The following is a 24859-nucleotide window of genomic DNA, read 5'->3' on the forward strand; positions in this document are numbered from 1 at the left end:
TTCACAACAGAGGCCTAACACATTTAAGCTGTCAATAAAGACCAACACTTAAGAAACGCAAGGCACGCGGACACTTTACATGCACACTTTATAATGCATTCTTCCAGTCCTCTAAGAGAGAGAGGTTGTGTGTAGGGGGGTGGGGTGGGGGGGAGCTTAAAACTTTATTTCTCATTTTTCCCGACCTGTAGCATGCGTTTAGCCTTTAGGTTGTGTTTTTGTAAGACCAAGGCCCACTCTTTAATGGCTGAAAGCATACGTTTAACAGTACATGGTGGATCAGCTGCTCTGAGAAATGCCCTTTAAAAAAAAGTAAAGTGGAAAATAGACAAAGAAATCTATCACCTTAGCAGTCTTTCATATTTGTTTTGATTGTTCTGGAACCAGCTCTGAGCTGGTGACAAGGGTATTGAAAAGATGCACCTGAAACAGGATCTGCGGGCTGCTGCATTTGCCAACCGGCTTTAATGCTGCTTTCCAGCGGCGAAGGCGCAGCAGCATTAACAGGGAAGCCAGCGCGAGCCTCCCCGGCAGCGGCGGCGGCACGGCGGCACCGGCACCAGCGCAGTTTCCCCTCTCCCCAGCCCTGACTCTACGCGCACATGCGCACTGCGCCCGCAGCCCTGGACCATTTGTCAGGACTACTCGTGAGACGGAGAAAAAAAAAAGAGAAAATTTGGGGGTAAGAAGCGGTTGATCGGATCTAATCTCTAATTAATCTGAAGATTTGTCCGTGCCAAAGCCCATTCATTTATTTTCCTAGGTGAGGATGAAAGTTAAGAGACCTCTACAGAGAAGGAAGCGCACCCTCGTCTTGTGAAACAGATCAGGGGAGGGGAAAGGACAGAAGGGGTTTCTCCCCCAGTTCTCTGCGCCTCTGGGAAAGAGAAGAAAACTTAATCCTGGGGGAAAAAAGTGGGCAAGTGACTCGGAAACGGCTGGAGGGGGAGTCTCTGGGCATCTCACTCTGAAGTAGTGAGTGCGAGTGTGAAAGAGGAACAAAAGAGAGAGAAAAGAGAAAGGAAAAAATGGGGGGAGGAGAGACTTGTATTTTTTTCTTTGCGCGCACACGGGGAAGGGTGTGGGGGGCCGTGCGGAAGGGAGCCGGGGCGAGGCGGCCGCGTCGGGCTCTCGCCCGCGCGCAGGCGGCGGGATGCGTGTGGGCCCCCTCCCCCGCGCCCCCCGAGCTTGTCACTTTGGTCGCTTTCATGACACCGGGCGCGGGGTGGGGAGCGCGGCGGCGCCGGGCTCCGCCGGGGTGCGTGCCCGAGTGGGCGCCGCGGAGCCGCAGCCCGGGCGGCGAGCGCGGCGGCCGAGGCGGGGGGCGCCGGCGGCGGGGGTTGGGGGGGGCGCGCGGGGGTGGCCGGGGCCGCGTATCGGTGCGGCGGGAGGCGCAAGCCCCGCGCGCCGCCCCTGCGGCCCCCTCCGCCCGTGTGGCCTTTGTGCCGGGCGCGCACCGGAGAGCGAGCGAGCGAGCGCGAGAAGTACAAGTACGGGAGACCGAGGCAGTGGGAAAAGAGGCCGGGCCACTTTCTCCCCGCTCGGGCTGCGGAGAATGGACTGGTTGAATGTGCAGGCGCGTCTCCCCGGCGTGTGCTCTGTGTGTGTGCGCGGCGGAAAGGCCTCCCCGACTCCCACCGCGCACACGCACACTCACACGCACGCACACACTCACGGACCCGCGGCGGGCTCGGCGGCCGAGAGTTTGCGTTTTCTTCCTCGCCGCCTCCCACTTCCCGACCGACTGTGTGAGAATTTCATATAGATCAGCTCCAATTTCCGCCATTTTGGGAAAGTTGCACAAAAATAAACCCTCCGGTTTATTTCTGCCCGAGGCAGGAAAGTGCTTCGGGAAGCGAGGCGGCGCGGGCCCGCGGCGGCCGTCCGCGCGGGGGAGGGCGCAGGGCGCGGGCCGGGCCGGGAGCCCGCGCCGTCGCGGCGTTCGCCCCGCGCCGTGCCGCGCCGCGCCGGGCCGGGTGCGGGCGCGGGCGTGTGTCGGGAGGCAGCGGCCGCGGCCGCGCCGGGGCGGCGGGCGCGGGTTGGGGTGGTGGGAGGGGGAGGCGCGGGGCTGCTTTTCCTGCAACTTGTTTACGCCGTCCTTATATTGGGGAGGCAGAGAGGGGTCCGAGGCGGGGCCGCCGCCCGCCTCACGCCGCGTGCGTGTGCCATTCCGGAATAATGGGTTTTGCACACTAGCGTCCTGGGCCCGGCCGGCCGTCCTCGCGCCGCGGCGGCCCGGTGGGGGGAAGTAGAGGCCGGCGGGGGTGGAGATCGGGGAAGCGCAGGAGCCGAGGCATCCGCCGCGCGCCCCGCGAGCTGGTGGCGGGGGCGGGGGGGGGAGAGGGAGGAAAACTTGGGAGCCCTGGAGGCGGGGGAGGGGGGTACGGTGGCACGGGCTGGGGGAGGGCGCAACTTTCGTGCTGGTGGTAAAACTTTAATTACCTTGAAAGAAAAAGGCCCTCCTGTCTCCCCCACCCTCTCTGGGCGAAGCCCGGCCCCAGCGCGACCGTGAGAGAAAGTTTAAAAGCGGGCACTTTGCTCCCCGCCTTCCCCGCGGAGGGGTAGGGGTATCTGTTTGTCCGTCTGCGCTTGGAGAGACGTGGGGGTGACGAGCCGCCCTCAGGGGTCGCGAAGATTGCGGCTCTCACCCCACCCTTCCACGGGGAGACGAAGGTAAACGTCGCTTCAGTTTCCCTCCTACCTCCTCCCCCCGCCCCCCGCTTCCTTTTCCTCCCCCTCCCCGCCGATTTTTTGAGGGGACCCAAAAAACGGAGTCTCTTTCCTTATGCAACTTCCTCGGGCGCTGCGAGCACGGCCCTTCCCCCCCTCCCTGCATCCCTCGGCCGGCTCCTTGACCACCTCGGGTCTACTGCCACAAAAAAAATGCGTTAGAGATCATTCACAGTGCACCGAAACAAAAATAGATTTTTGATTGTTCTAAGTTTAAGTTAAGGGAAACTGAGATGAGAAATAAGAATGGGGGGGGGAGCAGCTGGAGCGAGTGCGTCGAATTTTAATTTTCCTAGAATGTTGTTTGTGATAGCTTTATTGCTGTGGGGAGCCCGAGAGTCTCCGTACTGGCTAGCTCGGTCGCGTGGATTTTTGCGCAAGTTTTTAGAAAAACACTGACTCGAGTAGAGCATTTCTCCGGAAAGTTTCAAGTGCAGCAAAATAGCGAACGTGCAAAACTGGCCAAGGGGAGACCTCTAGTGGTTAGACGCGTCTTTAAGTTCGGAAGGCCGAGAGCAAACTTTGGCCTTTACTTTTTAGCTACGTAGTCCGTTCAGACGTGGAAGTGATTAGACGACCTGAGCCAGGGGCCAGATGTTGTATGAGAGGATGCTGATCAGAAATAGAAAGTTTAGTAAATCGGAGAGCAAATGAAATCTAAGGACCCAGCCTTCCAATTGGGGTACTTCTATGGGAAAGTAGAACCTTCCGATCTTCATGACTTCTATGGGAAAAACACTTGGCTTTTATTCTGGGATTTGAGATCGGGTCACTCTCTGGATTAGACGCAGTTGTTTGATTTTTTTTTTTTTTTTAATATTTGTCATTGTCTATACATTTGATCAGCCTTTAATCAGGAGTGACAGTGGATAATTTCATTTGAGTGTTAATAAAAATACGAAGTGCAATACATATTTAAAACAAAAAATGAAAAACACTTGTGTTTGAAAAGACTCAGATAAAATCATTTTATATGAGCTAATCATTTTATTCTCTAGTAAATATAATTTAAGGCCTTATTTCGTTTCTTAAGCACATAGTCATATATAGTTATAAAATAAATGACCCCATTTAGCTCCAAGAGTGTAATTTTGTTTCACTGATTAAGACTTATTTCTGAATACTTTGTATAATTTGGGATTTAAACACTTAAATATATGGACAAAACTTGCTTACATAGTATCTATTCTTCTGCTTGGTGTGTTCTGTATGGTAACTTTAAATAAGAGAAGCAGTGAGAGAAATTAAAATTGAATCAAATGATCCTGGTAACTTTCATTTGCTTGTCATACAAGGGAAGAGACTTGAACAGGGGAATTTAGGGTAAGGCAGTGATATAAATGTAAAATCAATTTCACCTCATCCAAAACTAGTTTATTTATTTGTGTGTGTGTTGTAACATATTAAGTGGTAGTGTACAAAATTATGCAACGTCAGTAATTCAGAATTTGAACTTATTATCTATGAGTTTCAAGGCTTCTTTTTTAAAATGACAATACTTTGATTTTCTTTCTTTTCTCTTTAAATTGATGATAGACCTCCAGGAGAAGTCTTGAGGGTGAACTACAGTCTTAAAGACCATCAGATAATTATTTCTTCACTGCCACTAGGTAAGAGCTGTGTGTTGAAACAAATTGCTTGATATACTTGCAAATATTAAAAGCTGCATTTGGGGTTAAGGAAGGAGACTGTGGAACAGGGTTGGCAGAAAAACATCATTTTGAAAGGGATGCTTTGAATTCATGAAAGTCTTGACGCTGAGTGTGACTGAAGCTCCAATTAAAACATTATGAAAAATTAAGAGATTGTTCTGGATAATCTTTGGACTGGCTTTTTACTGGATTCTTAATTCACACTTCAATTGTACCTGTTCTTTACTGAAAGTAAATAGTTTTATTCTTTGGAGTTGAGAAAGTGGGAAATCTAGAATAAAGCAATTGTGAATTAATATAGCTGTTGTATAAGTACACTGTGATGTGAAAAGTTCTGGAACTTGGTAAAATTTTGTAGGTGATACTTCCAATAAGATGTTTGGACACATTTAAGTAACTTATCTTCTATGGCTCAAATCCTACGGTGGGAGGACGTGTGCCAAATATCATGTCATAGTGTGACAGTGAATTTCCAGTGTGTTAGCATAAACTTGTCAACTTTTAAGCGTATCACTACAAGCAATACAGCTGCTGCCCAATAAAGATCTCTTTGGTAATTTTGGAGGGTGCTGGTTAGTCTCCAGTAATCCAAGGCCTACTCTCAGGCAAAAGGGAACCCTGTCTGGGTAGAACGTGAAAGTACATTTGTGTGACTGTAGTGTTTTTCTGCTATTGATGATGATGATGTTTAGTCAATAAGTCATGTCTGACTCTCTTGCGACCCCGTGGACTGGAGCCCACCAGGCTCCTCTGTCCCAGGGACTGTGGGTTGCCATTGCCTTCTCCAGGGGATATTCCCAACCCAGGGATGGAACCCGAGTCCCCGGCATTGACAGGTGAATTCTTTACCACTGAGCCACGAGGGAAGGAAGCCTCTTCTACTTTTTAGAACTGTTTTTTTTTTAATCGTTCCCTTTCTTTTTCTGCTTCATTTCATTTTCCTTCTCTGTCTCAGGTATTAAAGGAGTTGCTAATTCTTGTTTGGCAAAACAAAAGAAAACAAAAATTAGCAGGACTAATAATCCTTTTTAAAAAATTTTTGAATTTTATATGGGAGTGTCGTTGATTAACAATGTTGTGAATAATTTCAGTTTCACAGTAAAGCGACTCAGCCATACATATACATCTATGCATTCTCTCCCAGAGTCCCCTCCCATCCAGGCCACCACATAATATCGAGCAGAGTCCCTGTGCTGTACAGTAGGTCCTTGCTGGTTATCCATTTTGAATACAGCAGTGTGTACATGTCCATCCCGAACTCCCTAACCATCATTTCCCACCACTCTCTGCCGCTGGTAACGGAAGTTTGTTCTCTTAAGTCTGTGAGGACTAACAGTCCTTACTGAGCCACAGTATAACCATGGTAGATGTGGTCTAGATGTCAAAACTGAATAAATACCACTATAAAAATGATTGTCAAAAAGGAATTTATTGTCATTTTCTGCTTGTGGATCACCTTGAGAAGTATAAATAGCAAAATAAATAGATGTCCATCTAGGTGATGCAGCAGAAACTGCAGACAAGAAGATCACGCAGATGGAAGTAGAGTTCAGAGAGAGTGAAGTGTGTTTCCTAGGATGGTTAGTTTCATGTTCAGATACGCTGAGTGGAAGACAGTGGTTATTTTTCTTCATTTAGGGAATCATTGTGATTGTAGGTAGAGTGCTAGAATAAGAATCAGAGGACAGTTTAGCCACTAAATATACCACTTTGTGTAAATCACTTTAACTCTTTTAGCCTAGATTTTCCCTTCTGGAAAATGGGAGTGACAATGCTTGCCTTGGTGTCTTTGTTGAAAGGATCAAATAAGGTTTTGAGAACTATGAAGAATTATTCAAATATTTGGTAGTCATATTATCATTTTACCTTAGCCAGGTTTTGTGAAAAGGGCAGAACAGAAGGTAGGTTTTTAAAAGCTGAACAGAGTGATTTAATTCTTGGCTAAAATAATTGATTTAGTTTTTGGTATACATATTATATGGACTTGCCACAATGCTTTCAGGGGATATTTCATTTCTTTAGGAAAATAGTAGTTTCTCTTTTATGGCTTTCTTGAGGGAGGAGACCACTTTTTAAAATGGTGCTGAATACAAATTGTGTTTTGTTTATCTCAAGGTAGTCATTTAATAGGTAGGAGTTGGTGAAACAAATACTTAAATATAAAATAATACCAAATTGTGGAAATTGTAGGGTGGTGAAAGTTGAGGGGTTGGTGTGAGGGAAATTTATGTACTGTAATTAATATTTTAGTTGCATGAGTCTGTTGGGAAATGAAGATGACAAAATAGGTAACTGGAGTAGTAAGAATTTAAACTATAGGGACTAGAAACTGGGCCCTGCAAATGACTGTGAATTTCGGGGGTGCTCCCTGTTGGGCTTTTTCCTCTCTATGTTTTCTAGAACTCTTGGCTGCTTTATTCTAATCCTAATCAACTATATATTATCTAGATACAAAAAGGAAAATTATAAATCATTGCTTTCAGTTTAATAATACTGAATTTGTCAAACTCGCACAAGTTTTAGCTTATCTCTCTTATCTTGTAAATTATCCAGTCAATATTCTAAGAACCTAGAAACCCAATAGTGAAAGAAAGAAGAATTATAGGTCTTGTTTAATTAGTCCCTGCGTAATTGAAGGTTGGTTCTTAAATAATTCCACTGTTTTGTTTGATAGTTTATTTCTAAGAAATACATATATCAACCAAGGCTATTTATAATAGATGCAGTTAGGACAGGAAATTTACAAAAGAAATTATTGGGTTGGCCAAAAAGTTCATTTGGATTTTTCCATAGGATGGTACAGAAAAGCCTGAATGAACTTTTTGGCCAACCCAATATTTTAGGTAGTGTGGACAAGGGTACCCTTGGTGTACCAAAGTCAGGTAACCTGAATAATTCCTCTAGTGATAGTTCTACTAGTTAACTGATTTTTATTGAACTCTTACAGTGCTGAACACTGAAAGACTAGGTCTTTGCTCTTGAGGAGTTCCCTACACCCTTACCCTGGGAGTTTGATTTATGAAGTCAAACTGAAAAGCCTTGAAGTCCTTTTTTAAAAGACAGGGTGGTTTGCAGGAAAGAATAAGGACTTTTGAGAGGCACTTGTGTAAAGTTGACTGATTCTGGATGCACCTCCAGTTTCTTCCTCAGAAGTGGACTTATAGTTAATGACTAGGGTAGTGATTGAAAGAATTACATGTGTATTAGACTGAGTTGGCCAAAAAGTTCATTTGGGTTTTTATGTACCAGCATACGGATAAATCTGAATGAACTTTTTGGCCAACCCAGTAATAAAGCTTTATTATTATTATTTACTATTCTTTCTGCAAGTCAGTGTTTTATGTCAGTCAATAGATATTTATTGGGTATCTTTGTAACTCTGTTGGAAAGTGCTTTCCATAATTAATGCATAGAATAGGATGAAATAAATGACTTTGTTGGGGCTACGAAGAAAGCAACAATCTTTGGCCTCAGTGTGTTTATAGTCTATTGAGGAGATAATCCATACACATACAATGATAATTACCAAAACAAAGTTGTGGTTCAGTGCTAGTAGTGAAAGGTAGTGGTAAATGCAGTGGGTACTATGGTTGTACTGCTGGCTGTGGCAGTAAGTGTGTCCCTGACGTAGGGACCTGGAACATGGGGTGCCCTTTGCAAAATACTGTGAAGTGTTAATATAGTCAAAGTAATTGTATATTGAGCACCTTCTGAATGTCAAGCGTTAAGCTGGATATTTTGCTTTCATTCATTCATTCACTCATTCATCTAACAGAAACTTATTGAGTGCATTCTGTATGCCCAGGTACTGTTTTAACAGCGTTATCCCTAATACTTTCAGTAACCTTGAGTGTTTGGTATTATTAATTCTCTTTTAGAGGAAACTGGTGCTCAGAGATACTTAGTAACTTGTGTAAGTTCATATCGTGCAGTTTGGAAGGGCTGGGACAAGGGAAAATGACACTGGCTTTTGTTTTGTTATGTCTTTAACTTTCTAATTTTTGAAATAGTAATTCTTACAATATTTCCAAGAAAACACATTTCCAGATTTTGAGGAATATATTTGCTTTTACACGGTGGTTCACTAAGATGAGCAATAGCATACAGGTGTAAGAAAAAAATGATGGGAAGAAAACACCATTTCTTCACTTTCATCTTTCTTCCTCCCTTTTTAAAAGTTGAGAAAAGACTTAGTTGTACTGACAAGAACACCTTGCTCTAGTTCATGGCCTTGAAATGATCATTAGCTGTTAACAAAACATTACTGAGATTAAGTTTGGTAATTACTGGGCTTATGTATAAAAAGGTTTCATCTGTTCTTTGCAGGAAGAGACCTGATAAGGCAGTAGGGTTTGTTATCAATTAATTTAAATTAATTGATAAATTAAGTTTAAATCAATTAATCATCAATCAAAAGAATGGGACCTAAGCTTACCATTTTGTGAACTCAAAACATGATAGAAGTTATTGATCATAAAAAAAATTAGAAATGAGGGATAGAGATAATAATGTTGAGAAGCTGGAGACAGGGACGAATGTAGAGTGTGAGAATCAAAGTTTAAAAAAAGATACCAGGGAATATGACTAAGAATATATTCACCAAAATGGGATAATTACTGATATTATGCTCTAACCAGAAGAGTAGGCCCATTTACAAAATAAAGTGAAGAGTCTTTGATTCATTAGGTGGTTCTGGTTTATAGTGGGAGTCATATGACATTTCTTTTATCTGAGTCATGGTCCATCAAGCAGAGCTTTAGTCTTAACTTTGAAGGGTGCTGTTGCAGGCGTTGGTTATAGGGTGATGGACTGTTTCTTCTGTGTTGAAGCTCTATCATCCAACAAACTTTTTTAAGCACCTGCTGTATGTTGGAGCCTTTCAAGATTGGGCCACGGCTTGATGTTATGTATGCTTTTATAGAATTAAACTAGTTCAGTTACTGGAACACTTTGAGTAGGATGGTTGAGGCACCAAAATCAGTTGATTACTTTTCCCCCATCTGTTAAACTGACTGAACACTGAACTGTGAATTGAAGTCCCTGGTCTGGTTGTTAAATGATCTAAATAATTTCACCCCATTGCTTTGTGGTCTTATTTGGAAGATTTGAAGCCTGGCTGTTCAATCTGTTGATAAGGAGTTTAGCTGCAAAGGGTTATCAAGATAAGCCTGTAGACATGACTTCTGTGACAGAAATAAAATCTGGACAAATCTAATTTATTATAGGCAAAAGAAATCAAGTGTAAATCTTTTAATTTTAGCTCTGTGTTCTATAAAAATATGAAGCAGAATAAGAAAAAAGAATGTACTACATTTAGCATTTAAAAATTATGAAGTGAAGTAAGAAAAAAGAACAAGATACTACTTTTAGTTTTCTTTTAAAATTTAAGCTCGTGCATATTTTGCATAAGCATGGAAATATCTCTGTGAGACAGGTTCTTGCTCTTTTTATGCCCTTGAATCCCTCTAATGGGTGTAAAATTTCTATTATTACCCTACTAGTGTAAGTGTATGGATGACATTATACCACTTTTCAGGATATTTCTGCCTCAAATTGAGTATCTCATAGTCTGTACATTGAAAATGAACTTCAAATAAAAGCATTCAAAGAGAGTGTGTTAAATATGCCACAAGACTGTTAATGTCAGTTTGTGATTTCATTTTCTATATACATTTTTTTTTTCTTGAAAGGCATTTTTCATTTTCTGTTCCTCCTTTAGAGGAAGTAAGTAGGTTAAGGCCACAGATTCTCAAACAATTCATCCTTCTTACAGTAACAAACGGAAGGGCAGGAAGTTGAGATTTTGTAAAGGTTGCCTTTGGTGACTACCCCTTTGCGTGTAATCTTCATAGCAGAAAAGGTAGGAAATCAGATAAGCCATCGATATGTTATAAATAGAGTCATTTTCATTAAAACATGACTAGTAGTAGATACAGGGGCGGGAGGTGTTTCATGAAAAAATATCAACAAGAAGGAACCGTCCTAATAACTGATTTCATATATAAAGGAAGCCTAGGTTAGCTGCCACTTAGACATCTACTATATGAACATAGATAGGGACAGAAAACCCAGATTCTCAAGAATTTGTTCTTGATGCTATTGAGATTTCAGTTTTAACATTGAAGTCATCTACAGTTCTACCTGCCTAAAAAAAATCTATGAACTTGGGCCCTCAGGGCAGAATTCACATCTCTCCACAACAGATCTCAATTCCAGTATGTGTGCGATTCAGAGTTCTTATCAGTCAGGGTTACTGGAATATCAAAGCTGGTATCTGTCATGCTTGATTTGAAAGGAAAATATTTCTTTGTAGCAAAATATTTGTTGAGAGATGCTTCAAGAGTGAGTTTAGATTTTTCTCTTATCCTTATTGAATAAGCCTGTTTAAGAGGCTTGAATTTAACTTCTTTTGATGTGTTCTTCTCTGACACTTAAATAAGGAGGGTTTCTTGGACCTGGAGAGTTATCCTCTTGCCAAAGAGGTAAATAAATAGTTAGCAGCCTTCTTGTTAGAATTTTCTTTGGAGAATATGAGATAGATGGACAAATGAAGATCTGTTTCTGATTTTCCCTCTCCCCAGTCCTTGCCCACAATTAGTCTGTTACATTTTCCCCTTCTCTTTTGTTCGATCATGTGATAAATTTTTATTGATGCCTACTGTGGATATTCACATGAGGGTAATGAAATGAATAAATCAAAGTCTCTTTCCTCCAAAACCTCCTGTAAGAAAGGATCATGATATGATGTAGCAAGTACTGTTATTGGAATACAGAGTCTCCCTTCAGCCCCTGTTCTTCTGGCATCTTACATACCCGTGTTCCAGTACTTGTACAGAGAAAGACTCACTGTAGTCATTTGAGTCCCCTTTGGAGAGGATCCATAGCTTTCATCTCTCCTTTTGCTATAGGCCTCTTACTGGGATCTCTCAACAGTGCTTTCTGTTTGCCTCTGTGTTAGCTTTCTTGAAAGCAGGTCCTGGAACCAGAGTTGATATGCGAGGATGCTTTTATGCCTCCTCAGCAAAAATGTCACAGTAAGGTTGCCAGTGGCTTAGTCTTAGGTCGTTGTTCAGAGATTATGTCCTTCATACTTTTCTCATTGTTAGAGTGTTCTTTTCTTTATAAGAGCTTGGAAAAACCAATACTTGCTGACTTTTCATCAGTTTCCTAAATTCATTTTGAAATTTTACTTGTTTGTGAAATCCCAGAGTCCTACCATAGTTCTTAACTCCCACTTTTCTCCACCTTTACCTCTAGACTCTGGAGAAATCTAATAGAACTTTGTGGTGCAAAGGTATTAGCTTTTGTACAGTTATCATTCCTCTGCCCTGAGATATTCAGACATCTGGTAAACTCATGCTTGCAGGGAATGTGGACACTGGAGAGCAACTTGTTTCTTTTCTTCAAAATAACTGTAGCTGTTGTGGACTGAGTGTCCACAAAGTACAAAGCACTTTAACATGCACAATTAAAAAATTAAATCCCTATGAAGTAGATATTCCTATTCATTTTTTAGATGAAGGAGCCAAGGCTCAAGAGAGGTTGGGTACCATGCTCAAGATTATTCAGCTAGTAAATTGTGCAGCAAGGATTCAACCCAGGATAGAATTCATTCATCTCCAGGTTAGAAAATCAACTACAGAGATGCTATGTTCTGGTTGAGCTCCCAGTCTGCATCCACGTGTTGAAATCTGTAGTATCTAACACTGGGGGGAAAGTCCTGGGGACCGAGAGTCCAGGCCCAAGAAAGTGATCCTGAGAAAGACATGGCCCCGCCTTTTAAGGTCTATCTACGGTTTTCTGATTTATTCTCTGATGCCTTCCTATGCACTTTTCACCTTTACATTAGATTGGCTTCTTTATCGACTAAAATACATTGTGTTGGGCACTGTGCTATAGTCTGAGGGTCTCTGTTTGGGGAGGTGAAAGTCTGTTTATTGGTTTGGTAAAAGATCACCACAGATCTGTAAAATGAGGCCAACAATTCTTGGCCAACTTAAAAGATAGCTGTTAGGGTCAAATAGGCTAGTGTTGGTAAGACCCTTTAAAATGACAAAGTGTAGAAGACACCCTCCAACCCCACTATGTCTGTATCTCTAGAGTGGCTTAGGCGTACTGACTTTGTCTGACTCCCCTTACGTGGCCGTGTATTTATAAATATGTGAGTTCCCCCTTTACAGCCTGTGTACCTCTCAGGTGTCATGAAAGTGCATAGGAAGGCATCAGAGAATAAATCAGAAAACCGTAGATAGACCTTAAAAGGCGGGGCCATGTCTTTCTCAGGATCACTTTCTTGGGCCTGGACTCTCGGTCCCCAGGACTTTCCCCCCAGTGTTAGATACTACAGATTTCAACACGTGGATGCAGACTGGGAGCTCAACCAGAACATAGCATCTCTGTAGTTGATTTTCTAACCTGGAGATGAATGACTTCTATCCTGTAAAATACTGCCTGTTCTCATGTTATTTCTTGAATTTATTTTCCATAGTTCAGCATTTTCTGAAAAGGGGTTCCATGGGACTTGCTAGACTGTGATGACAGAGCTATAAGGCAAAGTGACTGTGGGAAACTTGGATTCAGTGCTTCACAGGTAGCTGCATTGCTGCTGATGTGTGCCATCCATCTCCCAAAGACCCAGAGGTTACATTTCTCCATCACCTCAAAACTTGGGTCACAGGACACGCAGAAATGGTCTCCTATAAGTTCTGAGGAGCAGTCTCTGGGACAGGTTGCCCTAGCCTTTCATCTTAGTCTTGTCAGCCTGCTTTAGCCTGGTCCACAGTGTGCTGCCAGCCCAGCGTGATGGTGAAGAGACCCCTGCCCTCGGGTCCAGCTCCCTCCCTACGTGGCAAATCCTTCTCCATTACTTTAGAGGAATTGTTCCTTGAAGAAAGCTAGTCATTTCTAGAGACATGTAAATATGAGGGATTATTGTTATTAACAACACAACATCTATTTCTATGTTGTAATGTTGACATCTTCTAATGGAGCTTTGAACACAAGTGGCTTACCATAAGAGACGCCCCTGAAATAAAATGAAGGGAAAGGGGGAAAAAAATGCCAGTGACTTAATTTTTTAAGGTCACTGAGCAATTCTCATGAACTCAAATAATTGTTAAACCAGGTAACTATAACAGACAGCTAAGATTTTATTGACTGCCTAACTTTGGAGTAGGCACTTTGTTACCTGACTCATGTCATTCAATCCTCACCATGTGCAACGAAGAAAAGTTCTGTTATCACCCACATTTTATAGATGGGGAAATTGAGGCTTCAAGGGGTTAGTTGGTCTGAAGTCACAGAACAGGGCATTGTCAAGCCTTGGAAAGTGAACTGAAGAGGAGGAAAGGAAGGTCATGGCTCGTTTAGGAAAGGGCAGGGGATGGAGAGAGGAACTTGAGAGAGTGTGGCAAGTTTTGAGGATGATGCATGAAGTGTTTGATTTGCGTCTGTGAAAGGATGACAAGGAGCAGGGTGGGTGGGGAGAGGGAGGCTCAGCAATTTTATACACCATTTTTATATGGGTTTAGCAGTGGGCAGAGGCCCTTTCGATGATATTACTAAAGATGATGCTTAAGACTTATTTTTTGAGAATGTCACAATGTGCCAGAGACAGCTTTTGGTGAGTGGTTGATGATTTCTACAAAGTGAACCAAAAGCCAGCTTCAGTTGATGGTATTCATGTGGGCATTGTAGCAACAGAGCATTGAATCCCCGCCGTGGAGGTTGACTTTTCTTATTATTGTCTCACTCTTCTGCAGAGCTGTCATTTTTATTTCTTTCATGGTCATGATTTAAGGGTTAGCATTCCTGACTTACTCTTCACAAAAGACACATTGCCCTGTTAAACCAAAAACTGATGTGTTTAGTTCATTGACACCAGGCACTGAGATCTCACTTAGTCCCATTATCTCTCTGAGTGATAGAATTAAATCTGATTCTCAGATGCTGCTTCTGGGGTAATGCCTACCCCCATTTTACAACTACTCCCAGCTCTTGGCCTTGTTATCTCTGTAACTTACTTTTGAAAACTGTACCTGTTAATAGTAGCTATAAAATGGAATTCTAAAAAAACAACTCTATTTAAAAATATTAAAACTGTTTAACTGGCGTTAGTGAACATTAGCTGTTCTTGTAAATACTCTACTATTTTGAAAACAATGGTTTGAGCAGGAATGGCCAGGCTGCAGTTAGTACCCTTTCTTAGTAATCTTTAATACTGACCTTATCTGCAGATCCAGACTTTTAGTTTCTAGGCAAGGCCCACTCTCTCACTTTGTGTTGCAGCTACCGGATTGGGTTGCTTATCTTCCAAGAGACTGTTATCTTCTCTTCATCTCAGCCCCAGGCAGCCTCTTCACCTTGAATGTGCTACACAAGTGCAGGCATGGGGAGTCTCTGCCCCCAACTCTGAGCCGCCATTTTATCCTCTCCTGGCAGATGTGAGCAAAGGAATCATATAAAGAGAGGATTATGAAGGACTCTGTTTATCTCCAGTCAAAATAAGATAGAGTAGATTCTTGACATTTATGATGGATATAGCCCACAACCATCGCCAGCCCACAACCTGAAAAAAATCATTGTAGCACATAATTCTTCCCTTCAGATTGCTAAAGTATAACTGGGTAATGTAAATGATCTCTCTAGACCTTAACTACTTATCTTACTTGATGAGCAATTTTTGTACTGTCTAGAGCACTTATTGAAACAAATTCACACATCTTTTCTACTTATTTCCTTTTGGAGCATTCGGTAGTTTTGTTCACACAGTGTGTCTGAGTCATCATTGCATTTGACATTTCAGTGTTTAATTTATCTGAAACTTCTGTTTTGTGGCTGGGACCTATCACTTTCATAAACATTTCCATGTTCTCCTTGTTCTATCATCAACACTAGAATCAACTAGCAGTTCATTTTGTTTGTTTCATTTCTTCACTAGAAGCAGTTGTTATCACTTTATTTACAGTGGCTGGAGCACTCAGACAAAGCACGGTGACTCAGAGCACACCTGGACCGTGGCCGGGCCCCTCAGTTCATGGTGTGTGTGATTCAGAATCTTGTCTCTGCAAAATGGCAAATTACTAAATGTCGTCGGAGCTTCAGCTGTCGCTCATGAGTGGTAGAAATCAAGATAGTCTGCAAATGCCAGGGATCTACTGTTTGTTTGTGATAACCTGAGTTGTGGAGAAGTGAACCCTCAATCAACCCTTTCTCTTTCCATCCATCTGTGGAGCTGATACATTTGTGTATGTAGTTAAATACCTACTAGTTAAATTACACAAGAGCTTTGGGGAAGTCAGTTTTCCTTAGTGCCTTCCAGGCTATGGCTTCAATTGTTGACATCAATAAGAAGCTAAATATTTTTGTAAGGAGAAACACCTTTCATAACATAGCGTATTTTAAATAAATATGAAATAGAATTTTAAAATGCATTTGTTTATGTAATTTTTTTCTTAAAAAAAAAATACACATTTAAATATTCAACAGGTGCTAAAGGGGCCACAGAGAGTAGGTTCCCACCCTTTGACTGTCTTTCAACCAACCATTGCCCCTTCCTGGAGGCACGCAGTGTTAACCAGCTTTTGACAAATCCATGTAAAGATAGTCTATGCATATATAAGCATTACCCATATTGATATATGCCCCATTTGTCTTACACAAATTGTATCACACTGTTTTTATAACTTATGTAAAATTAGTAGTATTGATTGTATCTTGGAGCTTAATCTGTATCGGAATGTGAAGAGTTTCCTCATGGTTTTCTACAGTGGCATTTTATACTATTGTATGGATGTACCACAGTTTTCCTTTACTGATGGACAGTCGGGTTGTTTCCAGTTTTTTGCCATTACAGGCAGTGCTATAGTCCATGAATCACCTTTTACGTTTTTTATACATATGTGCAAGTATCTGTGGGATAAATTTCTAGAGGTAGAAGGGCTGAATTGGAGGATATGTTCTTGAAAATTGGTTTCCATAGAGTGGAGGTTGTTTCAATCAATAATGTCACCATAGTGTATGAGAGGGCCCGCATCTCCATACTCTTACAGGATTTTCTTTAATACAAGATAATTAACTAATTTCATTACCACCTAATGTTTCTAGATTCCTGGTGGTACATGGTAAGCCAGGGCTTCCAGGAATTTCTTTGCATGAGAGATTGGGGAAGTGTATCCATTTGATACGTGATTCTAAGGGAGAGTCAAGTTGCACTGCTTTGGTTTAGAGGCAGGGGGTGGAGCAGGAGAGAAAAAGGAAGTAATTTTTTAAAATTTATTTGTTTATTTTAATTGGAGGATAATTTCTTTACAATATTGTGGTGGGTTTTGCCATACATCGACATGAATCACCCATGGGTGCACATGTGTCCCCCCATCCTGAACCCCACTCCCACCTCCCTCCCCACCCCATCCCCCTGGGTTGTCCCAGAGCCCTGGCTTTGAGGCTTTGAGTGCCCTGCTTCATGCATCGAACTTGCACTGGTCATCTATTTTACATGTGGTAATATACATGTTTCAGTGCTGTTCAGAGGAGGTAATTCTGTGTTAAATGTCGTTTAGTCTGTCAGCCAGCCCTATTGTAGATTCTTACGCAAGGAAATCGTAATAAAAAGAGTAAAAACTAAAGTGAACTGTTTCACACAGGAGGAACTTTGAGAGTATCATACATTTGCATGGTGCCAGCAGTAATGGTCTCCACCTACAGTATTGATGAGGCACTGTAGGCACTGGAGGGAACACGCTGAGTGTCAGTACCCTTGATATTAGCCACCGTCAGGTATAGTATAAGTGAGTGGAAATCAGAAGCTGCATTGGTGCATTTCCTGGAAATCTGATCTCCAAAGCTGTCCCTTTTGATATCAGCAATGGCTGGAGTGGTAAAGAACCCGCCTGCCAATGTGGGAAATACAAGAGACATGGATTTGATCCCTGGGTTGGGAAGATCCCCTGGAGGAGGGCATGGCAACCCACTCCAGTATCCTTGCCTGGGGAATCCTATGGACAGAGGGGTCTGGCAGGCTACAGTCCACGGGATCGCAAAGAGTAGGAAATGACTGAAGCAACTTAACATGCATGCACTGGAGAAAAATGGTAGATCTTGGCTGATAAAACAGAGGACCCATTATGGTACACATTTAAGGTACTGCCTTAGGAAATCTCAGCAGACTTAACAAGAGATTTGGAGTGTGCTTTTCTGCACAATGAGAAATACTGCTTGTGACTTACATGGTGAGTGACTTAACCTACCTGGTTTTTAGGCCTGTGGAATACAGGTTACACATGAGATGATGGGATAGTGCCAGATGATAATTAAAGAAAATATAAAGGATAGCATTTCTAAGTACTAAAAAAATTTGCTTAACTCTTAGAAGCATAATTTGTTGGCGTGAAAAGACTGTGTATGTTTGTATACAAGATCACACACTTACAGAAGACAGAAAAAGAGGAAAAAGGTGTCATAAAAACAGCTTCTGTTAAAATAATATTGGATTCTGGTTGTTCTACCTGATTAGGAGATGGTGGAAAAAATGCCTAATCTATACTAGCCGTTCATAATTTATGTGATAGTGAAAGTAGCCAGTGACTTCAAAATTAGATAAAAGAAAGGAAGGTATTGAATATTTTTATGCTAGAATATTTTATACAAAATGTCCATAAACCTAAGAATGAGACAGTGGATGAAAACAATTTTTATAAATGTTAGATATGTGCTTATAGGCAGAATATACTATGTAACATTACCAGTGTTTTGTATGCTAATTATTTCCTAAAATATATAACAAACATTTATTGCAGCCTTTGTACAGTGATAGCTTTTAGATTTCTCTTATTTTTCTATTCCTCCTCCTAGTCACAGACAGGATTTTGCTGTTGTAAATTTCATACATTTATGGTTTTTAGGTAGGAAAAGACCAGAAATCTATGTGTTGGATATGTGTCTCAGTGACATTTTGTTAATAAGCATGTATTTGATGGCATTTTATTAAAAGGATACATGTTGTACTAATCTGTATACATCAAGAGCTTTAGACCTAGTAAGCTGGTTTCTGGATTTTCTTGTTCCAGAAAGTAAAATAAGGAAAAATAGCCTTAGCCAGATTCTCAGAGGGGATAAGACTTTGAGACAGGAAAAGACAGTGGTTGAAGAAAAACACCAGGGTCGGAATCAGGCTGATCTGGGTTCAATCCTGACTGTGTCACCAAATATGATTCTGGGTGTGTTACTGAACTCTGCAACTCACTTTCTCCAACATCAACTAGAGGGATAATAGAACCCATCTTTCTGTGAGAAAGAAAGAAATGAAATAATTTTTGTAAATTATCTAATGCTTTGAATCCTTTTTTGAAAGAAGGTGAGATTGAATTAATAAATTTAAAATGTTTCTTTTTGAAGGATCACTCAGGTTTTACCTCGTTTATCCACCAGGGGGAAAATTATACTATCACTCTATCAGGAAAAAGTTGCCACTCCTACATTATTTAATAGGGATGTCAGGTTTGTTGCTGTTGTTTATTTAGTGAGGTAGAAGTCATAGAGAACATCAGTATTAGTCTTGATTTATTTCTTATTTTTATTGCTTTTTAGATAGATTCTTCTCAGGCCTTTACAGCTTGCATACGTGAATGCTAAGTCTTTATAGCTCACATTATAACTCAGAGAAATACAGGGTTTTTTGTTTTTTTTCTATTGAGTGTTTAAGATGTATAGGATGTTGTATAATAACTACTCTGGACCCTTCACTCCTCTTCGCAGTTTTCCAGCATGTTGCCAGTCTTGTTTCACCACTTTACCGCTTAATTAATTTGTAGCAACTTCCTCACCTTGTAGCATTTCATTTCACAATTTTGATTTGTATCTCTAAAAATACATGGAAGGCCTCCTCTCTTTGAAGTATGTATCATCATCTCTCTAAAAAAAGCAACGGTATTTCCCTGATATCATCAAATAGTTGGTATTCATATTTCCCCTCCTACCTAATAATCTTTTTTAAAAAATAATTTAAATCAGGGTTGAAACAAGATCTATGAAATGCAGAATATGATTGATTAATATGTCTCAATCTAAATTTCAGATTTCCTCTTTCGTTTGCTTATTTATCATTCCTTAAAAAATTTTTTTTGTGTATGTGCAGAAAACAACTTTTTAATCTTGTCTAGCAATGGCTTTCAGACTTTTGGGTCTCAAGTCTCCTTTATGCTCTAAAAAATGAAAAACCCAAAGACCTATTGTTTGTATGTATTACACTTATCAATATTTACTGCATTAGAAATTAAAATATATTGGTTATTTATTACTTATAGCAATAGTAAATTGATTACCTAAATATACAAGCACACTTTTTATGAAATATAATGATAGTTTCCAAAATTTAAAAGAAAAGGTGAGAAAAGTTAACACTGTATTACATTTTTGCAAATGTCTGTAACGTCTGCTTAATAGAAGACAGCTGAATTCTCCCATCAGTTTCTGCATTCAGTCAGTTGCAATATATTGTTTTGACTGAAGCATGTGAAGAAAGTCTCCTTCACACTGGTATGGAGTTGGAAAAGGGAGGAATATTTTAAGTTTTTCATTTAATGATGGATATTCTTTAATATTATACCAAAACTTGACATGTGGTAGTTTCTTAAAGGTTAGTTGCAGTGTGTGATTTGAAATCTTATCAATGAGGTTTCTGTACTCTGTTACATTAAAATCACATTGGCCTGTCCTACATTCTGAATGGACACTTTAACCATGCATAATTTTGTAACTTTAAGCATTGGTTGTTTGGAAAATATTGCCTGAGTTATGACATATTTCATTATTAAGTATCTTTAAAGGTCATATTCATGAATATCACTATCCATCTCCTTGGAAAAGTCTATAGCTGTTGGGAAGCTGTCAGGTTCATGGTGGTTCATACAGGTTTTCCAAAATGTTCAAGTTGTATCATTAGTAACATGCTGTCAGTGTTTTCCTTCACATGACAAACTCTTTTCATTTATTTTTGACAATGTATTTTCCAGATATCCAAACTTGAATAAACCTAATTTTTAAAGTAAAAGTGGGATTCAAAAACAAAAACAGCTTGTTCAGCTTGCATCTCAAACAGTTCACAAGTACTCTCCCTGGAGACAGCCATGGTACTGTGGCATGCCTGAGCTCTGTGTGCATAGTCCTCTTTCATCAGACAGAATATTAAAAAGATGTATATTCAAATATCAAGACTTAATACAATTTATTATTTTACTTCATCAGAGATGGTCTTTAGTGAATCTGGCATTTGTTGACTGTGAATGTGTGGTGGTGAAGAATGAAATGACTCCTACTGTAGCTGGTGCTTCTGCTCCAGCGGGTTTATCCACTATTGCTTTGGCCCATCAGTGTAAATATCAGCATAGTCAAAAAGGCAAATAATGTGCTAGTATTTTTATGAAAATAATTCTGACTTCTTGGACCTCTTGGAGTTCCCAGAACAACTCGTATCTTGCTTCTTATATCTTTTTTGGTGTGATTTCACATGTTCTTTTGTCTATGGTATTTCCTGTGAATAGACTTGATCACATCAGATTTGATGTAAGTTTTTCCTGGCAAGACTTTATAGATGGTGTTGGCTTGGTAGGTATTCTTAGAAGGCATTGATGGTCATTGTCTAGAGCCATTATTTTAAAAGTTGCAAATGGTTATGTTTCAGTTTTATCATTCCTTCTTATTACCAAGAATTTTTTTTTCTAAAAGGAAGCTTCCTTTCACCAATGATTTGATTTCCCTAAGATATAGTTCTTATTGGTCTCGTGATATAGTCGGGATAAATCCTTGTTTCTTTTTCCCCATAATGAATTAGTGGTTCCCTGTATTCTCAAAAGGAGATCAATGGGGTGTTCTTGATTGGTTGGTTTTGAATATCGTTGTGAACTCATGATAATTTAAACTTATTTGATGTGTTTCAAGTCACTGCAGCTAATATCCTTACTTTGGCCAACAGAAGCCTTTTCAGATTGGTCTCTGAATCCTTTTGGTGTGAACTCTGCTGTCTTTGATAGCTTCCTTGCTTTTTAATTTGATAAGATGTTCCTGATTCATCTTGCACATCTCCTGCTGCCAGTTAGCTCCTTCTCTGGGAAGACCTGGGATAAATGGCATTTAGAGACTACAGTCTGAACACTAGGCGATTAGTTTTGACTGGTGGTTGTTTCCAGAGTTTGTCTGGGCAAAGCTAGAAAATATGCATATTTCTAAAACAAAGCGCATCATGAAATCATAATGATACTTCCATTCAGATTTAGGACCCATTGATCTTTGACCACTTGTCAGTGACACCAGTGTAATTACTTACTTGTTTTATCCCAAACCACACAGACAGCAGCCTCAGAATAACAGTATCAAGACTACTACCAGTGGGTATATGATTATGAAAAAGTTTGTTTTTGAATTTTTTTTAAAAATGAAAGTTAAAATTATTATCACAGTGTAGCTACCCAAACTGGTTATCTTAACATAGCCCTATTATGTTTGCTCTACATTTTGAGACTGTGTTCCTATTTCTAAGAACATCAGTTTGGCAGCTGTTTCAACTAAATTAAATAAATTTATTGACTCAATCATACTGTGTATTTGTTGTGTTGCTAGAACAGACTTAATTGACAAATTTAGTGTAGATGGCATTCAATAATAGACTGAATTTTCTTTTTCTTTTCGTCTTCTTTTTTTTTTAATCTAAATGGCCTGTCTTTTCTTTTTCAACATTTTATATTGGGTACTCTCCTTTATGCACATCTACTCTCTTTTCAAAGTCTTAGAGGGGGAAGAAAAAACTTAGAGGGTGAAGAATTCTATCCATATGTGATCAAGATTTTTTGTTTTAAGTGACTATGCCATGAAACAGTGAATTCCTTTTCTAACAATGGCAAAGGTTTACCATGGTACTTTTTGTTTAAACTAGAACTTATTTTCTCCTGTAATATACTTTTAGATTGCACTCGAAAAAATGTTTCTGAAGCAGTTATTTCTAAATCTCTGGATGTGGGACATTGTGACCAAGAAAATTATGTAGTTAAGGGAAACTGAAGGAATGACCACTGAAATAAAAACTGATTTGTATGTAGACTATGTGGTACTATGCCCTTTTTTCCTTTTCCAGGTTAAAAAATAAATCATGACTGAATCTGCCTCTAGCACAAGTGGTCAAGAATTTGATGTATTCAGTGTTATGGATTGGAAGGATGGAGTAGGTACATTACCAGGAAGTGACTTAAAGGTAAGCTGTCTGTATTGCATACGATTGTATATCTGTTTGTATTTATTATTAAAATGAATTTGAGCACATATGTGACATAAGGATTAAAAGAGTTAAGCAAAAGTGTGTGTAGGTGTGCTCAGTTGCTTCAGTCGTGCCTGACTCTTTGTGACCCTATGAACTGTAGCCTTCTAGGCTCTGTCCATGGGATTTTCCCAGCAAGATTACTGGAGTGCATTGACATGCCTTCCTCCAGGGGATCTTCTGACCCAGGGATTGAATCTGCATCTCTGGTGTCTCCTGCATTGCAGTCAAATTCTTCACTGAAGCACAGTGGCTGTAGTTTTATATGATACTTGTTCCTCTGCCTCTCAAGACAATACACTGCCGGTGGATTGGCAGACGCCTTTGTCATTTGGGGTCGGGGATTAAGAAATCCTTCTGCAATCTGTACTCATTTGTAGAAACTAATGTATAATTTCAAAGCAGATCGTTTCAGGATTTCTATGGCTAATAAATTTTAAGAGTGATAGACTTAGAAGGCCTAGCTTTGTATATGTTTTGTAGTGATGGGCTTTGTAATTGAAGTGAAAAGCTACACTCCCTGTGTCCTAGTTTTTTTATGTAAAAACTGGATAAAGCTAAAATACTGAATAAACAGGACTGTTCACCTCCCTTAAATTATTTATGCTGTAAACTGTGAATATGGAATTTTGTATAATCACTTGTTCGGAAGCTGGTGCTTCCTGTAAATGAGACTGCTTTTGTAAAAATGAGAACTCTCTTCAGAGAGCAGTGCTTCAGTCTGCTCCTCTTCTAGGTGCTCACCCTGCCCCCTTTCCCCAGCACCCGCTACCCCCGCCTGAGCCACTCCAGGACCACACCTGCTGCCCCATGGAACAGGGTTGTGCAAGCACCCACCTCTCATTTCTAATTTGCTTTTGCTCTGATCCTATCTCTGGGACCTTGAACCTGTCTGTGGCCCTTTAGACTTTGTGTTTGTACTTGGTCACTTAGGTGTTTGAACTTCTGATCTCCCTGACTGTCTCTTGGCTTACCTCACTAATGCTTGTCTTTCTTGCCTGTCTTGACTAGAAATTCATGCACCCTAATATTGACTTCTTGGAATCTGCTCCCTTTTAGTGGCTACTTGACAAGTACCTGAGCCAAAACTTTTCTAGTTGATCCTCAGTGGTGAGATTTGGACAGTCTGCTTGTTGTTGGAAAAATACTTAGATTTTAGTTGGTTTAGGTTTAATTCAGTGCTGTGTGCCAACATATCTATCTGAGTTTAGTTTAACAAAAATATTGCAGTGAGGCTTACTGAAATCTGGAAAGAAGATCTGGTTTTTAGTGTTAGTTTTCTGTGACCTTGAACAAGTCAGTTAATCTCTTTGGGGCCAATTTTCTCTTTGGTAAAATAAGGCATTAAATGAATACTGAGGATTTTATCTGCTCTAACATTCTCCAAATGTTCATCTGGATTAGATATGGAAATAGAGTGCTGAAATTTTTGAGAAAGAACAACTGTTTGAGATTCTGATAGTGTCAACCACAATTAGCTAAATGAGCTTTGTTTAAATTGAACTTCAGAATCTTTATCTGTAAAATGGGGATATAGGATCTATGTCATAAGCTGGTTATAAGAATTTAAAAAAAAAATACGTGTAAAAAAAATTAACAAATTCTATCTTTTCTTGCTTTATGGTGTATTATGTAAACTACCTTTTTTATTGTTTCAGAGTCTTATATGTCTTGTACATTTTTATCCTTTTTCTTCTGAATGGCTTTTTGTGTGTGTGTGTCAGGTGGATGATGAAATTTATAATTTTTTTTCAGTTAGATTTTGATAATAGAGTGACGTCTTCATCTCTGAGAAATTTAGATTGCCTGAAGGTTTTTTAAGCAATGGATTTTAGGAATTAACCTATTACTTTTATAAAGGTAATCAGGTAATTAAGCCACTTAGTGGGTATTATAAACTAGGTTATTTGATTTGACTTTTAGACTCATCTAATTACCTGGGTAATTGCCATGTACCCAGTTTACTTTATGTGCTGTTGACAGTTTGAAACCCCACTTAAAAAAATAATTTAAAAAACATTTTCTACTTTAGAACTCCTTTTATCCATAGAGAGTCAGAGACTCAGCAGTTGATTATATTGCTTAGGAGTCACTTGCTCTTCATATTAAAATTTGAGTTGCTTAGGAGATCTGATGGAGAAATTTATTTTTCACAATTAAGTTATTGGAAAGA

The 24859-nt window shown here is 40.1% G+C and overlaps 1 protein-coding gene across 21 annotated transcripts in view; it reads left to right on the plus strand.

Moving 5' to 3' along the window:
* Positions 1-529: 529 nt before the first annotated feature.
* L3MBTL3 (L3MBTL histone methyl-lysine binding protein 3) overlaps positions 530-24859 on the plus strand; it is a 101649-nt gene continuing 77319 nt past the window's right edge. For 4 of the 21 annotated variants that reach the window (XM_081530832.1, XM_081530837.1, XM_081530842.1 and 1 more), the window contains exons 1-3: positions 530-682; positions 4267-4340; positions 22507-22623. In XM_081530832.1, the coding sequence (XP_081386958.1) occupies positions 22522-22623 (102 nt within the window). In that variant the 5' untranslated portion in view covers positions 530-682; positions 4267-4340; positions 22507-22521. The other 17 variants (XM_081530839.1, XM_081530841.1, XM_081530846.1 and 14 more) reach the window with 13 other exon arrangements.

This window comes from Giraffa tippelskirchi, chromosome 9 (genome assembly GCF_054371585.1).
Source record: "Giraffa tippelskirchi isolate mGirTip1 chromosome 9, T2T-mGirTip1v1.2.pri, whole genome shotgun sequence".
NCBI lineage: Eukaryota > Metazoa > Chordata > Mammalia > Artiodactyla > Giraffidae > Giraffa > Giraffa tippelskirchi.